Source organism: Mus caroli, unplaced genomic scaffold (assembly GCF_978045245.1).
Source record: "Mus caroli unplaced genomic scaffold, Mus_caroli_1 scaffold_2, whole genome shotgun sequence".
Taxonomy (NCBI): Eukaryota; Metazoa; Chordata; class Mammalia; order Rodentia; family Muridae; genus Mus; species Mus caroli.
The window spans coordinates 103669746-103694400 of record NW_028227257.1 but is presented as its reverse complement, the minus strand read 5'-3'; the positions used below and the strand labels follow the sequence as shown (position 1 = coordinate 103694400).

The following is a 24655-nucleotide window of genomic DNA, read 5'->3' as shown; positions in this document are numbered from 1 at the left end:
CCTACGTCACAAAGGTCCAAGGCGGGGCTACGAGAGGCCCCGCCCCCTCTCGCACCAGCAAGTCGCCGCCGGTTGGAGTGCGTCTTGGCCGTTGGGTGCTCCGGTTGCCTGTACTCTGGCTAGAATAGCGCCGCACACCCTGTCCGCAGGTTTCTTTCGCCCGCAGTAGTCAGACTTGCGTTTCCTGAAATAAAACTGGCATTATGGTGGTCGTTTCTAGGCACTTAGGAGATGCTGCAAAATTTTATGGGCTCCACTTGATGCCCTGATCTTGCCTCCCCAACACTGCCTCTGCTAACGGATTGCTTGAATGGCTTGGTTTTAAATTTTTAAATGATACACTGAACCATTTGGCCATAGAAAAAAGAATAGATAGCTGTAGGATCCTAAACACAGTATTTTAAAAATATTAAAATGTTGGGCCAAGAAATTGATACAAAATGCAAACAGGTCACGGTGGGATATTCTTTCTAGTCAGAGGCTTCTAAGGCCCCTACGGACTTGACAGGCACAGTGGATGCAGACATTTTTGGAAGAGTAGGTTCTTGACAAGATAGGTTGGCTGCTCTTCTCTGGATATTTGGGGAAGTCCTTTTTGGAGCGGGGATATGGTGGTCGGGGTACTGCGGGGAAAAAAAACTCCAGGCCGTGTCTATCGCATGCAGCCAGGACACAGTGGAGTGTCTCTAGGGCTTCAGCAGCCCATGCCTGGCAAAGATAACTTGTGTTTCTGTCCCTAACCTCTTGAGGCCACCCTTGAGGTGAAGGCCTTTAGCAGAGAAAAGTTTTTTTTTTTTTTTTTTTTTCCTCCCATGAGAATTCATTCACATCAGACAGGAAATCTGACTATTGAACATTTTGTTCCAGTTTCACAGCTGGCCAATAGACCAGGGACATTAGTCCAGTCTCTTGCTAGACCCCCTTCTTTTAGTATGAGAAACCTTTCAAACAGCACAAAACTCGAATTCTATGGTAAGTGTCAGATGCCCTCCACAGTTGAACTATCATTAATGAACTCTATGTGATTTGTTGAATAGTCATCTCGTCGATTCCCCAAGTGGACATCCCGATCACCCTATTCAGTCAGCCTTCCTGGAAGGACAAGCCAGGGATTTCACCACCTCAATACTGACTCTGCTTTATGCAAATTAATTGGAATTTGCAAAACTTTCTAAATCTAAAAATTGTCAAGTGTGCAAGGACGCCCTTCCAAGTGAGATTAAAAAAAAATTAAGAGAAATCCTTTTAAAAACAAAACAAAAATAGAATGCACGATACCTTCTTAACATTTTTCTTCTTAACCTCTTCTTTCCTGTGTGCGTGCGTATGTGTGTGTGTGTGTGTGTGTGTGTGTGTGTGTGTGTGTGTGAGAGAGAGAGAGAGAGAGAGAGAGAGAGAGAGAGAGAGAGAGAGAGAGAGAGAGAGAAAGAGCCTGTCTGGCCTAGAATTCACTGCGTAGACCAGGCAGGCTTGGAACTAACAGAACCCACAGACATCTGCCTTCCTCTGCTTCCTGAATGCTGGTATTAAAGGCATACATCGCGATGTATGACATTAAAAGACAAAAAATTGTGTGTTTGTGTGTGTGTGTGTGTGGGGGGGTGCGTGTAACATGGCCCATGTGTAAATGGGGTTCTCTCCTTTCACTGTGTGAGTCCCCAGGACAGTACGGGGCAAGCTCCCGGAGGCAAGCGCTTTACATGGGAAGCTATCTTGCCAACCCTAGTTCTAGAAGACCTTGTTGGAGGACCTCTCCGGCCTGCATACTACTTTCTTAAAAGAAGGATGTAGCCCAGGCTGGCCTTTGGTCCTTCCTGCCTCAGCCTCTAGAGTGCTGGGATTACAGGACCTTGCCATTTCTCCAGCTTTTCCTAGGAGGTAACTTCCTACTTCCCCTGAGTGTGAGCACTGGAAGCTCCAAGAAATGAGCAACCCTTGATTTTATTGAAAAAGACCCGAAGGAGGCGAGGCCTTCGGCAGCGGCCTTGTGCAGGATGTCTCGGGAGTTGGTCTGTTGGGGACTGGAGATGTCCGGATGCGGGGCAGCCGGGGAGCGGGGGACCGCGGAGCCGCCCCGCGAGGGCGCGCGGCGCAGCCTCGGGCACGCGGCCGTCCCGCAGCCCCGCCGCCGGGGAGGGGTTTCGCGGGCCGAGCCGGCCCCTTTCATCCAGGAAGTGAAAGCGACGTCGGGGTCAATGAAAACAAGCCGGGAGCCCGGGGGGAAGGAAGGCGGGCGTGCAGGAGGGCAGCGCCGGGGCTCGTGGAGCGGCGGCGGAGCGGGAGGGCGGCGGGCGCTGGGGTCGCCCCTGGGGTCGCCGCGCCGTTCCCGCTGGGGATGTCCGCGCCTCGCGGCCTCCGAGCAGCACGGGGCGCCCGCCGGCCGGGCCTCTGAGGGCCGCCGGGTCGGGGCGGAGGGTTGCGGGCCCGCGCCTCCGCAGCAGCGCGGCCGGCGCCGGGCCAGGAGGATGCGCGGCGCCGGGCTCTGAAGCATGGAGGGGGTTCTGTACAAGTGGACCAACTATCTCACAGGTACGGGGCGGGCGGCGTGGGGCTGCGGACAGCCGGGCCCTTGGGCACCCCCTGGCAAGCCGCGGCACTCAGTTCCGCGCTCGATGCCCTCCGACCCTTCCACTGCCCCTCGTGGGGCCCATTCCCGGCCTCTTCGATTGGGAGTTCGAGACTGCGTACCAGCCTGAGGATGGGACACCACCAAAAACCTGCACTGCCCCTTGTGCCTCGGAAACAGTATCCCATCATCTCTTTTATCCACTGTCTCCTTCATCCACGCTCTGTGGACAGCATTTGTAAATTGTGTGTGTGTATGTGCATTTGATTTTAAGATTATATATTCCTTTACATTTTCTTACCACAGATTTGAAAGTCCACTTGTTGCGGCTGGCTGAGCTCATCAAGTGTGCTTTTGGAAGCTATCCTCAGAGAAGGTTCTTAAGGATTGGTTTTCAGTGAGGTTTGGGAATTTGGGTAATTGTGAGGCATAGTGGAAGAAAGCACATTTTTTTTTTTTTTTAACACCACGGGAATTCCAGTCATTGTGAGAAATGGTTGGAAGTGCAGCCCAGTAGGAGCGGGCAAGTTTCCCTGGTGGGGTAGTTAGAAGAAAGCTGTTTGTATAGAAATGGGATCATCAGCAGGGAGCTGTCCCTGCCTGTGATATTGGAAGTCTGGCTTTTAAAACGCACCTTAAATCCATAGTCTGTGATCTTTGTTAGAACTAACACCAAAGGCAGGTGATCAGTTGGATAAGGCCTGGGTGGTTTGCCATTTTGTCCCAGAGGTACTTTGCAACCTCTGAATTCCATGATCTCACTGAACTAGAGGAAAACCGGTGGCTTGAGGGGGAATCTGGGCAGTTCTCAGGTTCTTAGTTACAAAGGATGGGCAGTTGTCATCTTGCTGCTGCTCACTTACTCTGCCCAGTATTGAGCATCCTGTGATGCACGCAGCTAGTGTTCATCTAACTTGTGGGGAGCTGCAGGCAAACCCTGCTAGGGCTAAATGCTTGGTTGTATCTGGCTAGAGCCAGATTTACGATAGCCAGCGGCTTGATGTTTATAATGCACCGATGTTTTCTGCTCGAATGGAAAACCAAATAATCATGCAAGTGACAGCTTTTTACTGGAAGCCTTGAGACATCAGGCCGACACTTTTGGCTAAGAGTTTTCCTTTGGGCCGTTGTGGGCTCTGATTGCTGGTGGAGGTGTAGTATCAACTTTGAGGTCCATATCCTTTAAGCTTGGAGATGCAAATGTTTTTGAGCACTGCTGTCTTTGGAGGTAAGGCGGGAGGAATATTTTTAGCATGGCCCAGAGCAATGGGGCAGTTACAGCCATGAGTCATAATTATAGGGAAATTGCTCTTGGGGTGAAATGTTCTTGTGGGAGGTGTCCTCATAGCCTGTGGTACAGAGAGCCAACCCATGCTGCTGTGGCTTTAGTTTTTATGGTGCGTTTTAGTTTAACTTCTAGTAAGCATTGGAGAGCTTGCTGAGGCGGAAGTCTTTTGTTTGGAATGATTCCATCTTTTTTTTTTCAAGAATATAAAGTTGGCTCAGCAGTATGTTCCTTTATTAATTTTAGTATCTTGGGTCAGAAGGATGAATAGCTGCTTGTACTAATTGGTCTTTAAGGAACCTTCCAGTGTAATGACAGTGGTCTGACTTTTTCATTTTTTAATATGTGTTTTCATAACATTTAGTAGCTTGAGAAAACTACTAGTTAAAGTAGAGATTGACAAAGGAAATAAGCTTTTTCAGTAGAAGGGATTGCCAATCCTTTTACCGTACTATAAATGTGTGAACCAATTAGGGCAAGTTAGGTTAGATAATTGTTGGAAACGGTGTGTGGAGATAGTTAACAGGCTTGATTAGATGAGCGTACTCGGCCACGTGGCTTTCTCAGTTCCTACAATTTCCAGATCACCATGTTCCCAGTTCCTTTGGAAGAGCTGCTGCATCATAATACGGCAATAATGCACAATTTGTCTTAGTGACTGAGGTGGAAGACCATGCTTTCACCACCCCCATCATTTGTTTACCACGGTGAATTAGTATTCGGAAAAAAATACATTTAAAAATTATTTTCATTGTATTTCCTTGCACATGCCAGGAGCATGCCCCCATGGTCTTTTTATTTTATTTTTTCTAGACTTTCATACATGAGAACTGGATTTAAGTTACTTCCTCAGTTATTTATGCTTCTGTGATTGTGTGAGTCTGTGTGTGTGGATGCATGGATGCCCCTGGAGCTGGAGTTACGGGGTGGTTGTGAACTGCCTGATGTGGATCTTGAACTTGGATCCTCCGGTAAAGCAGCCTGAGTTCTCAGCAGCCTAGCAGTCTTTTTAGCCTTCTGCTAGGTTCTTCTTTTTGAAAGCATTGTGCTAGGGCATCGTCGTGCAGTGAGGAACAAGGCAAAGCACATATACTAAAAGGACTTGTTCTCTAATTTGGCAGCCTTCCCTAGGGAATGCAGTGTCTATAAAAATGAATTTTCCTGGTGCTTGAAGTTCGCTTGCTTTATTTTTCTGAGGCAATGGGAATATCCCACCTCTGTGTTCTTAAGCAAGGTATAGAATAGAAAGTAAAATTTAACCTGTTTTGTTGAATTGGTGTCCTGTTGGTGAGATAAATGGGCTCTGGCAAGAGCAGCTTAAGGAAGAGGGCTTTATTTGGCTCTCAGTTCAGGTTATAGTTCATCCCTACTGGGAAGTCACAGTGACACAGGCAGCTGCTTACATCATGTCCCACGTCAGAAGGGAACAGTGAGCGAATGCACACCTCATTTTACCACCCAGCATCCCTTTCCAGGAGTAACCTGCATACAGTTAAGAAGGGTCTTCACACTTAAGAATGTCATCAATAGAGCTTGCCTGAGGACCACCTGGAAGATTTTGTCAACTTGAAAACACCAGTGACACTGCATTGTCATTTCAGAAGTGTTGATACACCCTAAGTTTTTAAATTTTTTTTAAAAAAGATTTTATTTATTTTATATATGTGAGTACACCATCACTATCCTCAGATACACCAGAAGAGGGCCTTGAATCTCATTACAGATGGTTGTGAGCCACCATGTGGTTGCTGGGAATTGAATCAGGACCTCTGGAAGAGCAGTTAGTGCTCTTAACCACTGAGCCATCTCTCTAGCCCTGAACCCTAAAAGCCTTCTATCAGTTGTTTTGTTTTGTTTTTTCTTCTACCAGTTTTTAAGATGAGGTACTGTCTTGTTCCTGTCTGATCTTGGCAAACGTGAACCAATGAATTTTTTCACAGCTGATGGTCAGAGTGTCTTCATGGTGACAAGTTTCATGTAGGCCACTCACAAGTGTTGTGACTTAATAGTGATGGAAAGAATTAGGAACAGTCACACTGCTTCCAGCATGGCTGCTATGTTATTAGTTGGTGAACCGCTATCTATTAGTAGCATGCTTGATAAGGTTCCTGGGAACACGGGTTTGGCTTGCAAGAGGAGTTCGAGGCCAGCATTTGAGAATAGCCATCCCTCTTGGTTGGCAAAGTCTTCTTCCAACCGAGTCTGATAGCTTTATGCTTTCATTGCTGAGGAAATGTTAGATGAATGGCTGAAGTGGATAGCATTTCTGCCTTGGCCATATAGCTCCACAGAAGGGAAGGAGGGTGGGTGGGAACCTGCTCTCTCTGTAGGTTGTTATATTTACATAAATGTGGGGATTTCTGTAGCTTTCCCTGTCTACAAGCGCATTTGCTTAAAGGTAACATCTTCTATCAGGAAAGGGAGGGCACAAACACATGCTTGAGAGGTGGCCAACTTGTGCAGTCACCTGTTTTGGAGAAAAATTTACCTACTGGGATGAGAACATTTACTCTAGGTTAGCTGCCAGGAGTGGAAGCAGAACTGAGCCAAACCCTCTGTTTCCTGTGTTTTTTTTCCATTATGAGATGAGCGACCTTAATCTGAAGTGCTCCCAAACCCAAAGGAATTTAAGTGCTGAAGGGACACTCACAAGTGGAAGCCACCACACCAGACTTCACTGATAGGACCCAGACAGAAACAAGCCGGTCTATAACGTGGCCTTTAGGTGATGTGGATAGCTGAGCATGAACTTCCTGTTTAGATTTGGGCCCCGGTCTCCATATATCTCATATATGTACGTATGCAAATCCAAAGTCTGACAGTGTCGGAACACTGCCGCTTCCAGACATTTCGGGAAAGAGATGCTAGTTCTCCATTATGATCTGTGCTTTCAGAGGAAAGGGGGTGGTTGAACTGTGCTTGGGTGGAGATGTACTTATGGTCTTTTTGGTCTGCTAAAGAGAAAGGTATGAGCCGGAACAAAAATAGTCCTTCCTTATCTAAGTAGAGATCGCAGGACATTTTGGGCAAAGGCTGACCATTAAAAATGTCACTGTGTGAAAGTTGCTGAGAGTTCAGGATTAGCGGGGCATCGCCGAAATCCGTTTTCTATAATTGATTCACCTGTCTTGGTCTCTGGTTCGCAGGTTGGCAGCCTCGATGGTTTGTTCTGGATAATGGAATCCTGTCCTACTATGACTCACAGGACGATGTCTGCAAAGGGAGCAAAGGGAGTATAAAGATGGCGGTCTGTGAGATTAAAGGTGAGGGGGCGGGTGTTCTGTAGCCTGCTCCAAATGAAGAAATAAGTGTTTCTAGTCATCTACAGATTTTAGATCCTCTCTCTAAGAAATCAGAGATGGCATGTAACATTATTGAACACAGGTTTGTATTCCCCCTTTGTAAACGTCTCCTGCATTGAAATGTCAAATGACTTTTCCTGTTTGACTTGATAGAAAATTTCTGTGGCATCTAGATACATGGAAAGATGGGAAAGGTTGAACATGAGCTCTGTAGATGAAGCAGGCTATCTCTGTGGGGCTCTGAAACAGGGAAAAGTGGAAGCTAAAAGCTCAGATCCTTGCTGACTGGAGTTGAGCAGCTGTGCATATTTCTGTAGAAAGGAAAGGGGAGAAATAGTAGGTCATGGTATGATTTTCATGGCGATTCATTTCACAGATCATCACTGTACTCTGTGTGTCTGGGGAGTGTGGGTGAAGGCAGAATGGAATCAGATAAGATGGTAATGAGGAGATTTAAATTCTTCAAGGAGGACTGAAAGGGCCACCGCACAGGGAAGAGAATGTTCAGTCCCCTCTAGGCCTGTCTGTGTCCCCCTCAGGGCTTGAATACCTCAGTCCTGCTTGAGGCCTTGCTCAAACCTTCCAAATATCTAGAGTCTTGTCCTGTGCATTTGCTGAGTGTAATGCAGTGAGCTACATTTTCCAGGACTGGATTGCTATTTTGGTATGATTTTATGGTAATTCTAAGTAAGATTAGCCAAGGAGGGGAGAAAGGGGTTGTTTTTTTTTTTTTTTTTTTTTTTTTTTTGGTTTTTCGAGACAGGGTTTCTCTGTGTAGCCCTGGCCGTCCTGGAACTCACTTTGTAGACCAGGCTGGCCTCGAACTCAGAAATCCGCCTGCCTCTGCCTCCCGAGTGCTGGGATTAAAGGCGTGCACCACCACGCCCGGCGGGGTTGTTGTTTTTAAGACTTATTTATTTAATGTTATGTGAGTACACTGTTGCTGTCTTCAGACACACCAGAAGAGTGCAAAGAGGGCATCAGATCCCATTACAGATGGTTTTGAGCCACCATGTGGTTGCTGGGAATTGAACTCAACTCTGGAAGAGCAATCAGTGCTCTTAAACACTGAGCCATCTCTCCAGCTCTGGATTCTTATTCTTATTCTTTTTTTTTTTTAAGATGTATTTATTTATTATATGTAAGTACACTGTAGCTGTCTTCAGACACTCCAGAAGAGGGAGTCAGATGTCATTACAGATGGCTGTGAGTCACCATGTGGTTGCTGGGAATTGAACTCAGAACCTTTGGAAGACCAGTCAGTGCTCTTAACCTCTGAGCCGTCTCTCCAGTCCCCGGATTCATATTCTTTAGCTATAGTTCTGCCCCATTATCTTTATCGTAGACTCACTAGTAATACAGTGCCCCCTTACACCTCTTTTCTCCTTTTTTCTCCATCTCCTTCTCTTCCCTCTTTGTCTTCATCTTTCTTTTTTTTAAAGACAGTTTCTCTGAGGATAATCATCATGTAATATTGTAGTAGCTTGGGTAGATCACACTGTCCTGGGAGATTTCTTCAAAATGCACATGCTCGCTGAGGGAGTGTGTGTGTGTGTGTGTGTGTGTACATGTGCATGGACTCGCATACACATGCATGCATATGTTCCTTGGTCACTTTTTATTAAGAATAGTTACTGTTCTAATCGAAGACTGTCATGGCTATATAAAGTATACAAATAGATTACTTTGGGGCAGTATTCTTGTATGTTCCCTGAGTGTACAGAATATTGTTTTGTTCTTTTTTTACGTAGACTAAAACATTTACCAGTAAGTATTAGTTTGCCACATACTCATCACTGGGGTCTGTGTAGCCCATTTTCAGTGGTACCCTCATCACCCATAAACGTTTCAGAGCATTCAGAGAACTTTCTTTCACCTCTAATAAGTGGTTAAGGAAAAAGAAAATCCTGGGTTTCTGCTTGTTTGTTTTTTCTTTTGGGTGGTTCTTGGGACTGGAGCTATGGGCTTCCACATGCTAGGCAACTCTTACTAGGTCAGTTTAGGAGAGCCCCTATTTACCCAGAGATTTCCACCTGCCCTCTGGCTATAAACCCCCTCTTTTTTTGTTGTTGTATAAGGTGTGTGTGTGGGGGGTGAGCTTAGTCTCTCCATTACTGTAATACCCCAGATCTGCCGTAATGGACAGCATTCTGTCCATTACATACACAGCAACGTGTACCATGCACGCTAACAAAATGCCAGGGCTGAGGCTGTAGCCAGTGATGCAGAGCTTACTGCTTTTCTTGCATGTCCTCATCTTTAAAAGCCCCCCTTCGGGTCTTTGCCTTGTTTCCTGAACTTGGCTGTCTTTTATTTTGATTTATAGCTGTGCTTTGTATAATGTAATGAGTTTGCAAATCTGTCTAGAATGAGTAAAAGTGAGTCATCTGTATTACTGTCAGTGGCTGGCATTGTTTTGGGGCCATGGCCACACCTTGAGTGTTAGGGAGAAGGTGGCTTTCATGGTGCCTCTGGGGCTTCTTAGAGAGTGGCCCTGATTGTGCTGTGAGTCTCGGTTTGCTTTAGGTGCGCGAAGCATCCTATGATATGTGACCTGCCCCCCTCAGTGCTGTGAGTCTGTTGTATCTTTTCTGCATTGTCACAGTCCATCCCGCAGACAACACAAGAATGGAGTTAATCATTCCAGGAGAGCAGCATTTCTACATGAAGGCAGTAAATGCCGCCGAGAGACAGAGGTGGCTGGTTGCCCTCGGGAGCTCCAAAGCGTGTTTGACCGACACGAGGACTGCAAAAGAGAAAGGTGATCACACGTTTCTTGTAATAACTGCTCTCAAAGCATAAGTATGCCTGACCGCTTTCAGTAATCAGCAGGAAATTAGTAATGTAGGACACTTAAACAGATCATCACAGTGAGAACTTTGTAAACAACATGAAGATCTAAGCTTAGGAGCATCAGTTGGTAAAACACTGCTTCCATTAGATGATGCGTTAGGAGGGCAGTGACATAATTACAGAGGAGTTCAATGGCATGGGAAACTCCGTGGTTAACTGATCATTGAGAAAGCAGGAGGACGAGGACCCGAGTTCAATCCCCGAGGTTGCACAAAGAGCAAAAGCATGGTGGCACATACTTGGAACTGAAGCCCCGAAGAACGAGAGACAGGAGGATCCCTGGGTCTCGCCGACCAGCCAGCCTAGCTTCAGGTGTGAGCTCCAGGCTAGTGAGAGATCCCATCTCAACAAAGGAGACATTGTTCCAGAGGCTGACACTTGAGGTTGCCCTTTGGGCACACATGTGCATAGAAAGAATGTTTTAAAATTAAAAACAATTGCAAGTTAACTTGGTAAAAGATACTAAGTTGTAGATATTATCAAATGCAGGAGTTTATAGTGATATTCAACTATATCAAAGAAAAATTATTGATAAGTATGGGCAGGATTAGGACAAGAAGTAGCTAAAAGACAGGAATGATCCAAAGATACCTGAAGGAATAAACAGATGTGGTACCTGTACAGTAGAATATTAGTTCTTAAAAAGGAAGGGAATTCTGGCATGCACTACAGCATAACTTAAAGACGTAGTCTTAGTGAAATAGGCCTTTCGCAAAAAGGCAGACATTGACCACACTCATCTGGAATACCAAGGATAGTAAGATTTCTATAGACAGGAAAATGGGCCTGAGTGGCGACACTCCCAGGTAGGATGCTGAGGCAGGAGGATTTTGAGTTAGAGGCTAGTTGGAGCTACATAATGACTGTCTAAATAAATAAAGGAGAAAAAAGAAGGCAAGTACTGCAGTGGTGTTAGCCCGTGTGGAGGTGCCAGGGACCCGCCTCGGCCTGGGGAGGGGTTCTCACAGAAGGGCTCTCTGGGAGCAGTGAAACAAATGAAGTCAAATTGTGGGGTACAAGCTGACAGCCTGTATTCTGCTCGAGATGGCTCTTGACACAGCTCTCTCTGGAGGCAGCTCCCTGCTCAAGACAACTTTCTCATTCTAGGGGAAAAACAAAACAAAAACAAAAACAAAAAAACTAAATGTTCTCCGGATAACTCATGGGTTTTCCAGTCAGAGTCAAAAAAGCTGCTAGAAAAAATTCTTGGATTTTCCAACCAAGTCAGAAATCCAGCTAGAGAAATTCTAAAAGTAGTTCTTGGGTTTTCCGACCAAAATCAGAAAGCCAGAAAAATTCTAAAAGAGCTGTGTTCGCTCTCCAGAGACCTCCAGACAGCTCAGCCCTCACTAAAAAAAAACTCTACAAAAAGAACTGCTATTGTTCCCTGCAGGCTCCTCTCATGCAGACCAGAAGCCCTGTCTTTTTTTTTTTTGTTTGTTTTTCGAGACAGGGTTTCTCTGTGTAGCTCTGGCTGTCCTGGAACTCACTTTGTAGACCAGGCTGGCCTCGAACTCAGAAATCCGCCTGCCTCTGCCTCCCGAGTGCTGGGATTAAAGGCGTGCGCCACCACGCCCGGCAGCCCTGTCTTTTATTTATATATCAATTACTTATTCCAGGTTCCCTCTTGACCATCCCGTGAATCAGCAGTCCATGTTGAGGCCCCTGACTCTTAGGAAGAGGCAGCAAGTTTTTTTTTAACATTGCAAAAGAATTCAGAGATCTGCATTTGTTAAGTACAGACAATTAGCTAGCTGGTGGGACCCTGGCCTGAAGTTACCATTCCTACCATGCCTGGGTCTGGACTGAAACTCCCTCTGTCCCAGGCTGACCTAGAACTCAGGAATCTGCTTGCATTTGTAAGCATAAACTAAAAACCTTAGCTGGATGGCTCTTACCTTGTGATCACCAGTCCCCAAATCTCCTTACCTCCTTCCTTAGTATCTTTCTGACAAGCTGGCTGATAGTGCAGCTTGTGATCTGGAAAGCCCTGTATACAATTCATACTGTATCCTTATATTTTGCATAGTTGAAAAATTATATATTTTTGAACTCATGTTTTCAGAGTTCTTTTCCACAGCCTTAGGGGCTGTCCTAAAGGTCTTGGCATTTTTTCATTTTTGCTGAGGATATAGATACACCCTTGCCTCTTGCTGTCAAGGAAAGATGGCTGCTATCAACCTCTAGCGTTGACACCTGTGCACATCTATATTCATGCCTGCACACATATACACATAGCCTCTCTTCTGCCCCAAAAAAGGAATGTATTTAAATTTGGGCAAGAATTGATTTATGCCAGATATGTAGGGTGCTGCTTTGCTGTTTTCTGCCAGGGAGCAGTGGCCCTAGCCTGGCTTAGTCGCTTTGGAAAGACCAGCATCTGTTTACTCTGTAGCTGCTGTTCCCCTCCTCAACAGCTCTTATTTCTGCATTATAAGATAGTGGCAGGTAAACGGGAGAGATGATGGCTAGATACGTAGTGTGTCTAGAGTCACTAAGGAGAAAAAATTTTAAGTACTGCATTAAAAATTTGGAGAACAGGAAAGTGTGAAAATGGAACAGAAAGGAAGAGAATTATTAAATGTTAATGTGCAATCACTTTTCTTACCTAAAACCAGCAACTTCTGCAGGCGAAAATATACAATGAAGAAAACTGGAGAGGAGCTTATACCCGGAGAAGCGTTTGTTATGTAGATAGATAAAATACTGTTTGTATTTTTAAAGATTTATTTATTTATTTTATGTATATGAGTACTCTGTAGCATGTATAGATGGTTGTGAACCTTCATGTGTTGTTGAGAATTATATTTAGGACCTCTGCTCGCTCCGGCCAGCCTCACTCTCTTAGTCTCTGTTCGCTCTGGCCCAAAGATTTATTTATTATTATATATAAGTATACTTATACTTCTGGTGCTGTCTTCAGATGCACCAGAAGAGGGCGTCAGAACTCATTGCAGGCGGTTGTGAGCCACCATGTGGTTGCTGGGACTTGAACTCAGGACCTTTGGAAGAGCAGTCAGTGCTCTTACCTGCTGAGCCATCTCGCCAGCCCCAATATTGTTTTTAATATATTAGAACTTTTATAGATTATGAACTTAAGTATTAAAAGAAAACTCCTATCAGAGCTGGAAAAGAATGTAGGAGGAAAAGAAAAACTCTGGTGCATGAAGTAGAAATGCGGGTTTCACGTGGAAGAGTGGAGCGGGGTGGCTGTGTGGCACCCAGTGGTCAGGCTAGCAGGCTGTCTCAGTGAGTAGAGATGCTGTGTACAGACCTCGAGATGAGAATGCGATTTCTGGGTCTCACACGGTGGCAGGAGAAGCAGCAACTCCTGAGATATCTTCTGCTCTCTCCACGTGCCATGGCACATGCATGTGTAATTGCATGCATGCAATGTTCTTTCTCTCTCCTCTCCCCATCCCAGATATGTCTGTCTGTCTGTCTGTCTGTGTCCGTGCGCATACATACATGTGGAGGTTTGTTGGAAGTCAGTCTCTCTCCACCTTATTTTTCTAAGTATTAGGCTGAATCTGGTGCTCAGTGATAGGGGTACACAAGTCCTCCTGTCCTCGCCTCCCAGTGCTAGTGTTACATGCTACCACTGGGTCCAACTTTTATTATCTGAAGATACAACTCAGGTCCTCATATGTAGGCAACAAGCATTTTTGCCATGGCCTCTGTTGGTGGTTTTATTGTATTAGGAAAATGACCTGGTTTTATATCTCTTTGTTTCTTTTAGAAATAAGTGAGACCAGTGAATCTCTGAAAACCAAAATGTCTGAACTTCGCCTCTACTGTGACCTCCTGATGCAGCAGGTTCATACGATCCAGGAATTCGTTCACCATGATGAGAGGCATCCCTCTCCCAGTGTGGAGGTACCGCTTTTCCCCAGTCCCTTTGCTCGGGATCAGATTTTGCCATGCCCTGGGGCATCCTTAGCCACTTCCTACGATGAAAAATCACCACCACAGAGTTGCTTTGGCCTCTACAGGGTAGTGGTGAACCCGTTTGCTTAATGGCTGGGCACTCTTAAACCTCTCAGCAGTTGGTGGCTAGCACACACTCCTCTCCAGTATTGCTGGCTTAACACCTGCTAAATCTATATTTTAGACAGCTGCTGGTTTTGTTTGGTCTTGTTTCTTTCTTAGTGATAAGCTTTAATTAATTTTCTCAGCTGATTCTCAGGCTGTGCCTGATGACATGGGGTTGAGTATGAGTCAGACTTTGTGTGTGACTTTTCAGAACATGAATGAAGCCTCCTCCTTGCTCAGTGCCACCTGTAATACATTCATCACCACCCTGGAGGAGTGTGTGAAGATCGCCAACGCCAAGTTTAAACCTGAGATGTTTCAACTGCCTCATCCGGATCCCCTGGTCTCTCCCGTGTCGCCTTCTCCTGTTCAGATGGTTGGAACTTCTTTTTCTTTTTTTCTTCTAGCAATATAAATAAATTTACATTAAATTAAAAGAAGTGTTCGTGTGTATGTATGTATGTGTGTGTGTCTGTCTGTGTGTCTGTCTGTCTGTGTAGATAAGAGATCAAGTCTGTTGTTCTGTTTCTGTTTTACTTTTGAGACAGAGTCGCTCTGTGAACCTAGAGCTCAGACTAGTGAGCTCTGGGCATCCACCTGCCTCATATACAGAGAGCTGTGTATGGTTGCAGATGCACCCCACCATGCCTGGCTGTCATTTGAGGGCTGATAATCAGAACTGAAATCTTTATTGGCAGGCACTTTTACCCACAAGCTGCATTCTCTGCCTCTCTTGTACTGATAGTTTCCTCTGTAAGGTGGGAAATGGGGAGTGGGGAGGAAGTAGTCTGAATTGTTTGTCTATGCTGGTAAGGGGTCACCTCAGGTGAGGGAGGAGCTCACTGTAATGCGAGAGCGAATGCCTTGGTTTCTCCACTCTGAAGGGGCTGAGAATAGCCTGCCCAGCTACTCTTCAGCCATTTGCCTGAAAGCTTTGTAATAGGGGGAGGTTTTATTCTCCGGGTGGGGGTTGGGGGTGGGGGATTGCTATTAAGCAAAGCTTGAAACTTGCAGTGGAAGCAGTGTTCTGCAGTCAGCCTCTGGGTTTGAATTCTCTGAGTAGGCAAGTTACTCAGTCCCTCTGGTCCTTCATCTGTGAAATGTCTCCTGTGTCAGAAGGTCCTGTGAAGTATCCGAGCCACTTAGTGGTAGGTGCAGAATGTTAGTTTCTTGGTTACTCTGCACGCCAAGAACTCTTTGCTGGGGGTGGTGAACTCCTTGTGCCTTTCCTGCGATTAAGTCTGCCCTGGCGTGCCCTGGGGCGCCTGTGCTGAGATAAGGTTTGATAGCACCGCAGTGTTTCCGCTGCTGTGTTCTTAGGAGCCTCTTTGTGGAGGAGGAAGGCACCTGGCTGTGTTTTAGCAACCACTGGTGATGACAGAGGGAGCAGGGCCAGCTCGCTCACCCACTCCAGCAAGCTCAGTCATGGAGAAGGAGTCCAGGCTTCCATTTAAGTCTTGTCTTCATCAGTGAATGTCAGACTAACAGTGCCCATAAAACTAAGCTTGCGGGTCAGATGAGCTGCGGACGTTGCAGTTGATTCAGTGATGGTTTTCCTGCCTCAGCATAGCAGGGATTCTTTGCGAGGTATTCTGAGCGCCACTTTTATGCTGCACGCATTGTGGGGAGCAGAAGTGTCAGGCCCCCTGGGAGCTGGGTTACAGGTGGTTGGGAGCTATTCAGTGTGGGCTGTGGGAGGCAGGCTCAGGCGCTGCCTGTTATCAGCACTAATGTTCACCATGCTGAGCTGTCTCCTCCGTCCCTCAGAGGGAGCAGCTCTAAGGGAAGTGACTGTGAAAGGGATGTCCCAGTCCATCTGCGTCTTCAAGCCTGTCATTCCAGCTGTTGGGCCGGAACTATCCGTTACTGCTGTAACTGGGACCTTGTCAGCTGGCAGCTGCTGTCACAAATATAGATGTTAGATGTGGGTCCATGTGTATAAAACCTGCTAAACCTTTAGTATAAACAGTCTCCCTGTCACCTTGATAAACTGAGACAGTCTGTTTTATTCGTGCTAACCTTTATTTTTTGGTGGGCAAGTTGGGTCTTCTAAATGATGTTCTGTGCCAGGCAGTGGTGGCGCACACCTTTAATCCCAGCCCTTGGGAGGCAGAGGCAGGCGGATTTCTGAGTTTGAGGCCAGCCTGGTCTACAAAGTGAGTTCCAGGACAGCCAGGGTGACAGAAAGAAACGCTCTCTCGAAAAAAACAAAAACAGAAAACAAAAACAAAATAAATGATGTTTTGTGTTCATCATAGTTGTGGCATGTTCTGCTAAGACTTTTTTTTTAACATGTCATTTTACATTTGTAGTTTTAAGGCTTGGACGTCGGGCCTATGTACATGGTGGGCAGTTGCTCACTAAGCTTCCATCCTTGTTTGGATAAATGCTTTAGGAACCTATCTGAGGTTTAGGTTCTTGAGTTCTTTCCAGACGTTACTTGCCAACGCTGCCCTCCATGAAGGCCGCACTGACACACAGGTGCACAGGAGCTGCCTGATAATGAGTGGCAGAGGGAAACTTCACTGCCACCTCTGCTCATGACCCTTAGAAAAAGGAGAAAAGGACAATTATTAAGAGTATTTTCTGGTCAGGCAGTGGTGGCACACGCCTTTAATCCTAGCACTTGGGAGGCAGAGGCAGGTGGATTTCTGAGTTTGAAAAAAAAAAAAAGAGTATTTTCTGGGTCTGGAGAGATGGCTCAGCAGTTAAGAGCACTGCCTTCTCTTCCTAGAGGACCCAGGTTCAATTCCCAGGACACACATGGCAGCTCATAATTGTCTGTAACTCCTGTTCTAGGGCCTCTGACACCCTCATACAGACATACATGCAGGCAAAAGTACATACAAAATAAAAGTAGATAAATTATTTTTAAAAAGTAGTTTCGGGTTTGCTAGATACTCCTTTTTATTATCAAGATGACTCTTAGGTGAGTTTTGTATATACTATTTATACTTTTACATATTACATAATCTATGCAGCAGTAGAATTTTAGTACGTTTTGGTATGTGTTGGGGAATTTCCAGTTAATCATTACTAAGGAGAAAGTTTGACATTGTGTGGGGTTTGTTACTTGAGCCGATAGAAGAGAAGTGTCTTCGACAGGTATCTACTTCTTTGAATAAGTTTATGTTAATTATTGTAATTTAGAGGTGCATCATTCTCTCTGACTACAGATTGAGCTAAGGCCTTTTTCTCTTTCACATTTCTAGATGAAGCGTTCAGCCAGCCACCCTGGTTCCTGCAGTTCCGAGAGGTAAGCTAACCATGTCTTCTGGCCGAATTCTGTCTGCGTAACGCCTCCCTGGAGAAGTTCAGGCCCGTGCCTGCTGTTGTGGAAGTCAGCTCTGTGTGGAGTCGGACTGGTAGTTCTTGTGTCAGGGGCTGGCTTCATAAAGGAGAATGGAAAGGAAAACTACATGTATGAAATAACCTGGAGGGATGCCCGCCCTGTTGGCTGTTGTAGCTTCTCCGGTTTGAAGTAATATCAAGCAGTATGGGGCAGTGAAAAGCCAGCAGGTAAATGTGCTCACCACTAGGCAATCCATTTTGTAATATATATATATATATATATATGTATATACATACATATACATACATACGTGTGTGTGTGTCTAGAGAGAAATTTGGTGTGTTGAGTGTCTACAACTGAGGATATTTATCTCCGTGTTTTATAGAACCCTATTTTCCTGCTAGGCTGTTACTGAGAAAGCACTCACTGAAAGAGAGGAAGTCATATTCGTATCAGCACAGTGAAAGCCTTCCGGGTGGATCCTGGCAGTGTCCCAGTTGTTGGGACACTGTGTTTCCTTCCCTGGCGTCCTCCTCCTCCCCCGTGTCCCCCTCCTCCCCTGGTGTCCCCTTCCTCCCCTGGTGTCCTCCTCCCAGTGGCTGGACCTACCCTCTCTGTTGTCTGGAAAGTGATGAAATCAAGTTTCTTCAGCGTTTATTTTCCATGCTGACGAATTCAGTCCTGAGTTGTCTTGTCTTTTCGTCTGGTAATTATATCATCCTTAGCGAATTGATCTGCTCAGGGGAAGCCAGTAACCTGTATACATGTATCCAGCTCTGTCATGGTATAAAGTGTTTTAACAGCTGAACCTTACAGAACAGTGGAAACTAAGTGATTTGGCGGCAAACATTTGTTTTGGTGATAGATGTTTCTAAGCTGTATAATGTTTCTAAGCTGTATTTGATCCATTTTTCCTTAGAAAGTAAGTTGTGAAAAGACTACAAAGATACTATTTTTTTCTTGGATCTGGCAAGGTTGTATAGTAATATTGAGCCATCTGAAAACAGAAGCTGAGATGCAGTTAGGCAGCTAGGTGGGTTTTTTGTTGTTTTTGTTTATTTATATGAGTACACCGTAGCTGTCCTCAGACACAGATTCCATTACAGATGGTTGTGAGCCACCATGCTGGGAATTGAACTCGGCACTTCTGGAAGATCAGTCATGCTTTTAACTGCTGAGCCATCTCTCAAGCCCATTAGGTGATTTTGCTTTTGTGTTGCATGTTTACACTGGAAAAAAATTTTTTTGAGCCAGTACGTAACCACTGAACCATCTCTCTAGCTCCAAGACTGATTTTTAAAAACAGGTTTGTTTTGTTTTGATGGCAGGGCCTTAGGTAGCACAGGCTGGCCTCAAACTGTCTACACAGTCCAGCATGCCTAATCCTAATTCTGCTCTTACCCACTCAGTGCTGGGACTCAGGTGAAAGCCTCCATACCTGGTTTATGCAGTGCTGGTTCAATCTCAGGGCTTCATGCATCCTCGGTAAATACCCTACCAACTAAGCTGCACACTTAGCCCTGAAAATGTTTTTCCTAGCTTCCATGTCACCATCTTTATGTTCTGTTTCTGCTGTCAGTGAATTTACATCTGTACATCTCTCATCTTGTTGGCATCCCCTTCAGCCTGCCTTTTTTGGTCAGTTAAAGGTTGGCGTTAGATATATGCACTTGTGAAATCTCTAACTTAAAGGTCAGATATTTGCAAACCACCTCTGTCTGCTGCTTCAGTGGACACTTCCTAGAAGCGCGTCTTTGTCCTCCTTTCCCATTTAGAACATGACCTGAGAGTTTCTGCCTGAATTCCAGGTCTCCACGTTTCACTTCTGAACGATAGCCGGTTGCTAACGTAACGACTAAACATCAGAAGAGTGCCTCATTTGTTTAAAGCCTTTTTTTTTTTTAAATTTTTTTTCGAGGCAGGATCTTCCTATGTGGCTCTGGCTATCCTGAAACTTGCTCTGTAGACCAGGCTGGCCTCCAGCTCATAGAGATCCTCCTGCTTCTGCCTCTGGAGCGCTGGGATTAAAGGCACGCACTACCACACTTGGCCCTAAAGAGAAGCCATTTAACATCCGAGTCCGGAAAGGTTCTTCTCACGGTTTAGTGCCCCACAGCTTACCACTTTTCATTTGATGTGCAGGAGCAGCTGCTCCGTCAAAGAACCAGCATCTGCCCTTCACCGACTTCCTCAGCGACGCCGCAGGACCTACTCGGACACAGACTCTTGTAATGATGCCCCCCCTGAAGACCCAGAGAGTGAGTTCCACAGCTCTGTTTCTTTCTTTGTCCACGCTAGCCAAACTGGCGCCAGCAGCAGGTTCTAGTAGTTCCTGGGGCTGAAGCTTCTGTCACTTGGTGTCATTGGAACACTGTACTTGGCTCTTTGGTGAGTTCCTCAGAGGGAAGTGAAACCCCACAGTCCCCTGCTGCTCACAGCTTCTCCCAGTAGCTTTGTCACCCTGCTTATTCTGTTATGGGATGCTGAACCTCGAGGCTGAATCTTGTTGGTAGGCACTTTCTCTTAGAGACAGTTAGTGAATATGTTTTTATTCCCACTACATTTCCATTTCAAAGCATTGGAGAAAAAAATCATTAGTTGTAGGTGGAATCCAAGAGGAAAGTAAAGGTCTAAATATACAGAGAAATTAGCTACGCTACATTATTTACCTGCCTTAAAATAGCTAAAGAGGGTCATTTTGTGTGGTTGTTTATGACAGCACATATCCCTGGACTTTTGCCCCTTGTTTTAGAGCCAGCGGACTGTCATTTCAGCAAAGCCTGGTGATTTCTGTTAAGATTTGTATGTGTCTCTAAGGAGCAAGATCTTTCACCACGTGTCAGGATGTACCTTGTTTGATTTCAAGAACCATGTCTTCTCAAGCTTACATCTCATGGCTGGAATGTTACTTCTTAGAGTCCTTACCTCCCACACAGCACGTGGAAGAGTTCCTAAGTAAGGGACAGATTGTTCTTCAAGAGTTCACTGGACGTCAGATATGTGGAATATGGATCTGATTTCCCCAGTGAAATGACAGAATAAATGATTGTTAGGTCCTCTAGACAGCCAGGTCAGAGAGTGGGATGAGCCAGCGAGTTGTAGAGCCTTTGTGGTTTTGAAGAGAGGCAAAACAGAGCCTTTGTTCACTTACCTAGAGACAGTTGCAGCAGCTGATTCCGAACAGAGCCATTGACCACTTTGAGATACATTTTTAAAAACTTACCTTTTTCTTTTTAACCTATTTGTTTGTGAAAAATGTGGATTTGCATGTGTGGGGCCCAGGGTTGAGTTGGTAATCTTCCCTCACTCTCTATCTTTTTCTTTTGGGGATTGGTATGTTTTAAGACAGACAGGGTTTCTCTGTTGTAGCCTTTCTGTCCTGTTCTGTAGACCGGCTGCCTCCCACTCAGACTCCCTTGCTTCTGCCTCCCTGCTGGGACTCCCATTTTTTTGAGGCAAGATCTTTAATCAAGCTCATGAGTACAGCTAGTCTCAGTAGCTGGCTGCTTTCTCTTGCTTATGAAGCAAGCTCTCCAACCACCAAGTTATCTCCTTAGCCTGTTTTGTTTTCTATATAACTCTGGCTGGCTTGTATCCCATTATGTAGAGCAGGCTAGCCTTGAACTTTTGGTGGTCCTGCTTCAACCTCCCTATGGTTGGGATTGAAGGTGCACACTCCCATATATAGCTCATTTCTAGATGTTTAGAAGCCAAAGGCGTTCACTACCTTAGTTGTTAGGACTGTTTCAAACAAGTCACACATACATACCACACAGATACTTTCTCAGTTTACCTTAAAGCTTCTGCATTGGCAGGGTGAGAAGTGTTGTTCTTAAATTTCTTTCTCTTTATGCTAAAGTTAGCAGTTTAGTTGATGAAGCAGGGAATTGACATATTGTATAATCAGTGTATTATATTAAAGTATTAGTATTAAGTATATTGAAATTATCAGTTGATGAGGTTTTTTTGGAGAGAGTAGTTTGTAGCCCAGGTTGGTCTTGAACTGCATTGGAGATTGACTGGATTCCTGATCCTTCTGCCTTCACCTCCTGACTGCTAGGATTAGAGGTTGGCATTGATGGGGCTTGAATCCATGGCCTCCTGAGTGTAGCCTGCCCCTGTGCTCCCACTCTGGTTCATGAAAGTAATTTTATGAGAATCTTCTTTCTGTGAGGTGCTTTTCATTTTGGACATTTGCTATTAAAGATGAGAAAAGTAAGACAATAAAGCAGGTGTGGTGGCTCTTGAGACTGAGGCAGGAGGATTAGTGTGAGTGTGAGGTCAGTTGGAGCCCTGTCCTCAGTTCTAGGCCACCCTGGCCTACAGACTGAGACCTGCTCTCAAAGAACAAGATAAATAAATATAAGTAAAAGAAAACAAATGGGGGGGATGAATGGTAGAGGAAACCTTGGTAAATTCAAACTGTGTTTTTGGCTGTGTTCCCTTGAGCATCACTGCAACCTGTGAGCTGTGTGGAAAGGGGACTGCTAGTGTAAGAACTCTTGCTAGCTTTGCTCAGAAAGGCTCTGTGCTGTTACTAAATGTGTGATCTTGGAGAAATCATGTATTGGTTTTTGAGTCTCTGTTCATAGGAAGGTACTAACAGCATCAGGAAAAGCAATCACTCGGTTAAATTCATCTGAGCAGGTGGATGGCACGTAGTGTGCCAGCCCTCCTCCTGGCAATGTACAAAACAAATCCTTGCCTCTGGAAATTACATAATTTATCTTAAGAATGCTAACGTTTCTCCTTATGATTGGCAGTGGCAGAAAAGTGAGTTTCTCTCTCAAACAAACAGAAGGTTATCAGGAAACTGGTGGGATTTTGTTTGTCTGAACAGACCTGAGATGCTCTATCTCGGGATCAGTCGTACTTGCTGAACTTGTCAATCACTTTCCACAGGACCTCTTCACTGTTCAGGAAACACACTTAATGGAGATTTGGCATCAGCAACCATTCCGGAAGAAAGCAGACTTATGGCCAAGACACAATCTGAATCTGAAGAGCCTCTTCCACCCTTCTCCTGAGGAAACAGACATGCCCAGCTTCCTCTCAGTGTTGCTATGCAAAAGCTGCTGTAATTAAACTCGTTCTGGGCTAGCTTTGCCCTCTCCTTAGGATTTCTCTGCACTTTATAGAATATTGTAAACAAACAACCCACATACTTTTGAAGTGTATTTTATCTTTCTATAGTTTACTTGCAAGAGTATTTTCCTAATAACTTCACAGTATGAATGTGCATCTTTTTTTTTAAACAAATGATGGTGTAACATTTTGACATCCATAAGGACAAATGTAGATATTTTTCTAAAAAACTGTGAGGGACTGACAGCTTGGTCAGTGTGTATTGTAGTATATAAACATGAAATCTCGCCAGATTTATTTGACAGAAATGTGAGAGATGTAACTTGTGCCATGGACCAAAAGGTCACTTCATCCCAGCTTAAAATTAATTACCATAGCAGCTTGATGGTGATTATATCATATTCCTTTAAGCAAAAAGGAAACGCTTAATATTCTAAAGGTCTTTAGCCCAAATACCATGACATATTGAGCATTTTTTTTTTTTAAAAAAGCAGAGTCCGCTGTCCTTCATATGTGAAGTTGACATCTACTGATTTGTCAATACCAAACATCAGATTACAGTATTTAATTTTTATTTATTTATTTTCTTATTGCATCAAAAGATGGTTATGTCCTAACTTTTATGGCCTCCCCAATTTAAGATGTATATGCATAGTTGTTATTTACGTTGTTCTAAGACACATGAAGCAAGTGTCCCAGTGATCTTGTTCACCTACACCAGAGAAATAAACAGCTTTCAATGGAAGAGGATTTCAGTGCTTTTCAAAAACTAGGCAGTAAGCTGCTGTTGTAAGGTATGATTTGCAGCTCGTTGGCATATCTAGAGACATTTTTAATTTATGAATATTTATACAAAAAGCAATTCTGTCAAGATGACTGTTCTATATCACTTGAGAATGGCATTATTTAATTAAAGAACAATTTGCAGTTTTTGGTAGTGCCTGTTGTATCTATCTATCGCTGGTTATTCCTCTACACTGTATTTCTTTTAAGTCACTTTGGGGTGTTGATTTTATCCCGGAGTTAGAATGATCAGCACTTCAACAAAAATTGGCTTCGTGTTTTTAAGTTAGTCATATTTTACTAATACATGGTTTTTACATTCAAATTCATCATACAATACATTGTGTCTTTTACATTCATTGATACTCTGTCTAGTCTATTAAATACCTTTTGTGTTCTTCATTGATTTTATTTTGTTTATTGTGTGTGTTCAAGCCTAAAGGTGAGCATACATCGATGTTTAGCTTGTCTTTGAGTTTAGAATGGGAGCCAAATATCCAGTAAATACTTGATATTTACTAAGACAAGTCTGTACCTTTCCCCTAGTTTAAAATGTCTATACCTATTAACTGTTCCAAAAGTGCTTGTCATTTTAACTAGCAAATGGCTCATTAGAGAATCCTTTGTCCAGTGGAATCAGCCCACCTGTAACTTGCGTTTCATATGTTCAGTTTGGGAAAAAATGATGATGTGGGCAGTCTTTTTTAAACCATACAAACTTGCAGAATATGGTGCTTCTGATAGTTTCTCTGGTAGTTGTTCCCCCTGGGTAGTAGGTTTATAATGAATATTACAAGCTTTTGAACTTGTAGGAATAGAGGAAATTCCATTTTTCTTTGCTTTACCCAAATAGACATGTTTGCGAATGATTTCTTTGTAAATATTTTAAAAATAAAAGGCAGTCGTTTTTAGTTTGCATTCTGCCCCCTCTCCATAGACACACTTGAAGGCTTTGTGGTAGGTTATCGTGTCCCTGAAACCGTGACCTTGGAGTCCTTTGTCCTTGGCCCACATACATTTGTGGAATCGGCTTTTTTGAGGACGTAGACCTTGATCTATGTGTAGATATTGAGTTACTTTTCCTTTGAAATTTTTGTTATATTGATCAGACTAAACCATAGCTCCCGGGCTCGGGTTCTCCTGCCTCAGTGTCCCAGATTACCTGGGGCTGTCCACTGCCCCTGGCTTCTGTCAAGGCTTTAATCTGGGAATTGGCACTTTGAAGTAAATTATGAAGCTTAAGGGAATCTTACAGTTTGAGGAGTAGATTGTGCTGACTTCTGGATTTTAAGGAGAGTCAAGAGTGAGTCAAGAGTGTTTGTTGTGGGAGAACTTTGGCTTGTTGCTTGACGTTGTGTCTCGCTTAGTCTGAGGCATGGGATCGTGAGATCCTTGGAGACTCTTGACTTCAGTGCTTGCTTTTCATTTCTGGCACCCGTTCCCTCTGGGTCTACAGG

General features: G+C 44.5%; 1 protein-coding gene, 1 non-coding gene and 1 pseudogene across 2 annotated transcripts; 1 reads left to right on the top strand and 2 right to left on the bottom strand.

Annotated features, from left to right (window-relative positions):
- Positions 1 to 27: 27 nt before the first annotated feature.
- Positions 28 to 2491, bottom strand: LOC147005889 (uncharacterized; annotated as a pseudogene).
- Positions 2251 to 23160, top strand: Plekha3 (pleckstrin homology domain containing A3). The gene is made up of 8 exons (XM_021153678.3): positions 2251 to 2529; positions 6998 to 7114; positions 9759 to 9914; positions 13746 to 13882; positions 14250 to 14414; positions 17251 to 17294; positions 19473 to 19588; positions 22233 to 23160. Exons 1-8 carry the CDS (start codon positions 2490 to 2492, stop codon positions 22355 to 22357), a joined length of 900 nt encoding a protein of 299 aa, XP_021009337.1. The 5' UTR covers positions 2251 to 2489; the 3' UTR covers positions 22358 to 23160.
- On the bottom strand, positions 11267 to 11325 carry LOC115030450 (U7 small nuclear RNA). Its single transcript, XR_003836047.1, has one exon. It is a non-coding gene; the product is annotated as a U7 small nuclear RNA (small nuclear RNA).
- Positions 23161 to 24655: the final 1495 nt, after the last annotated feature.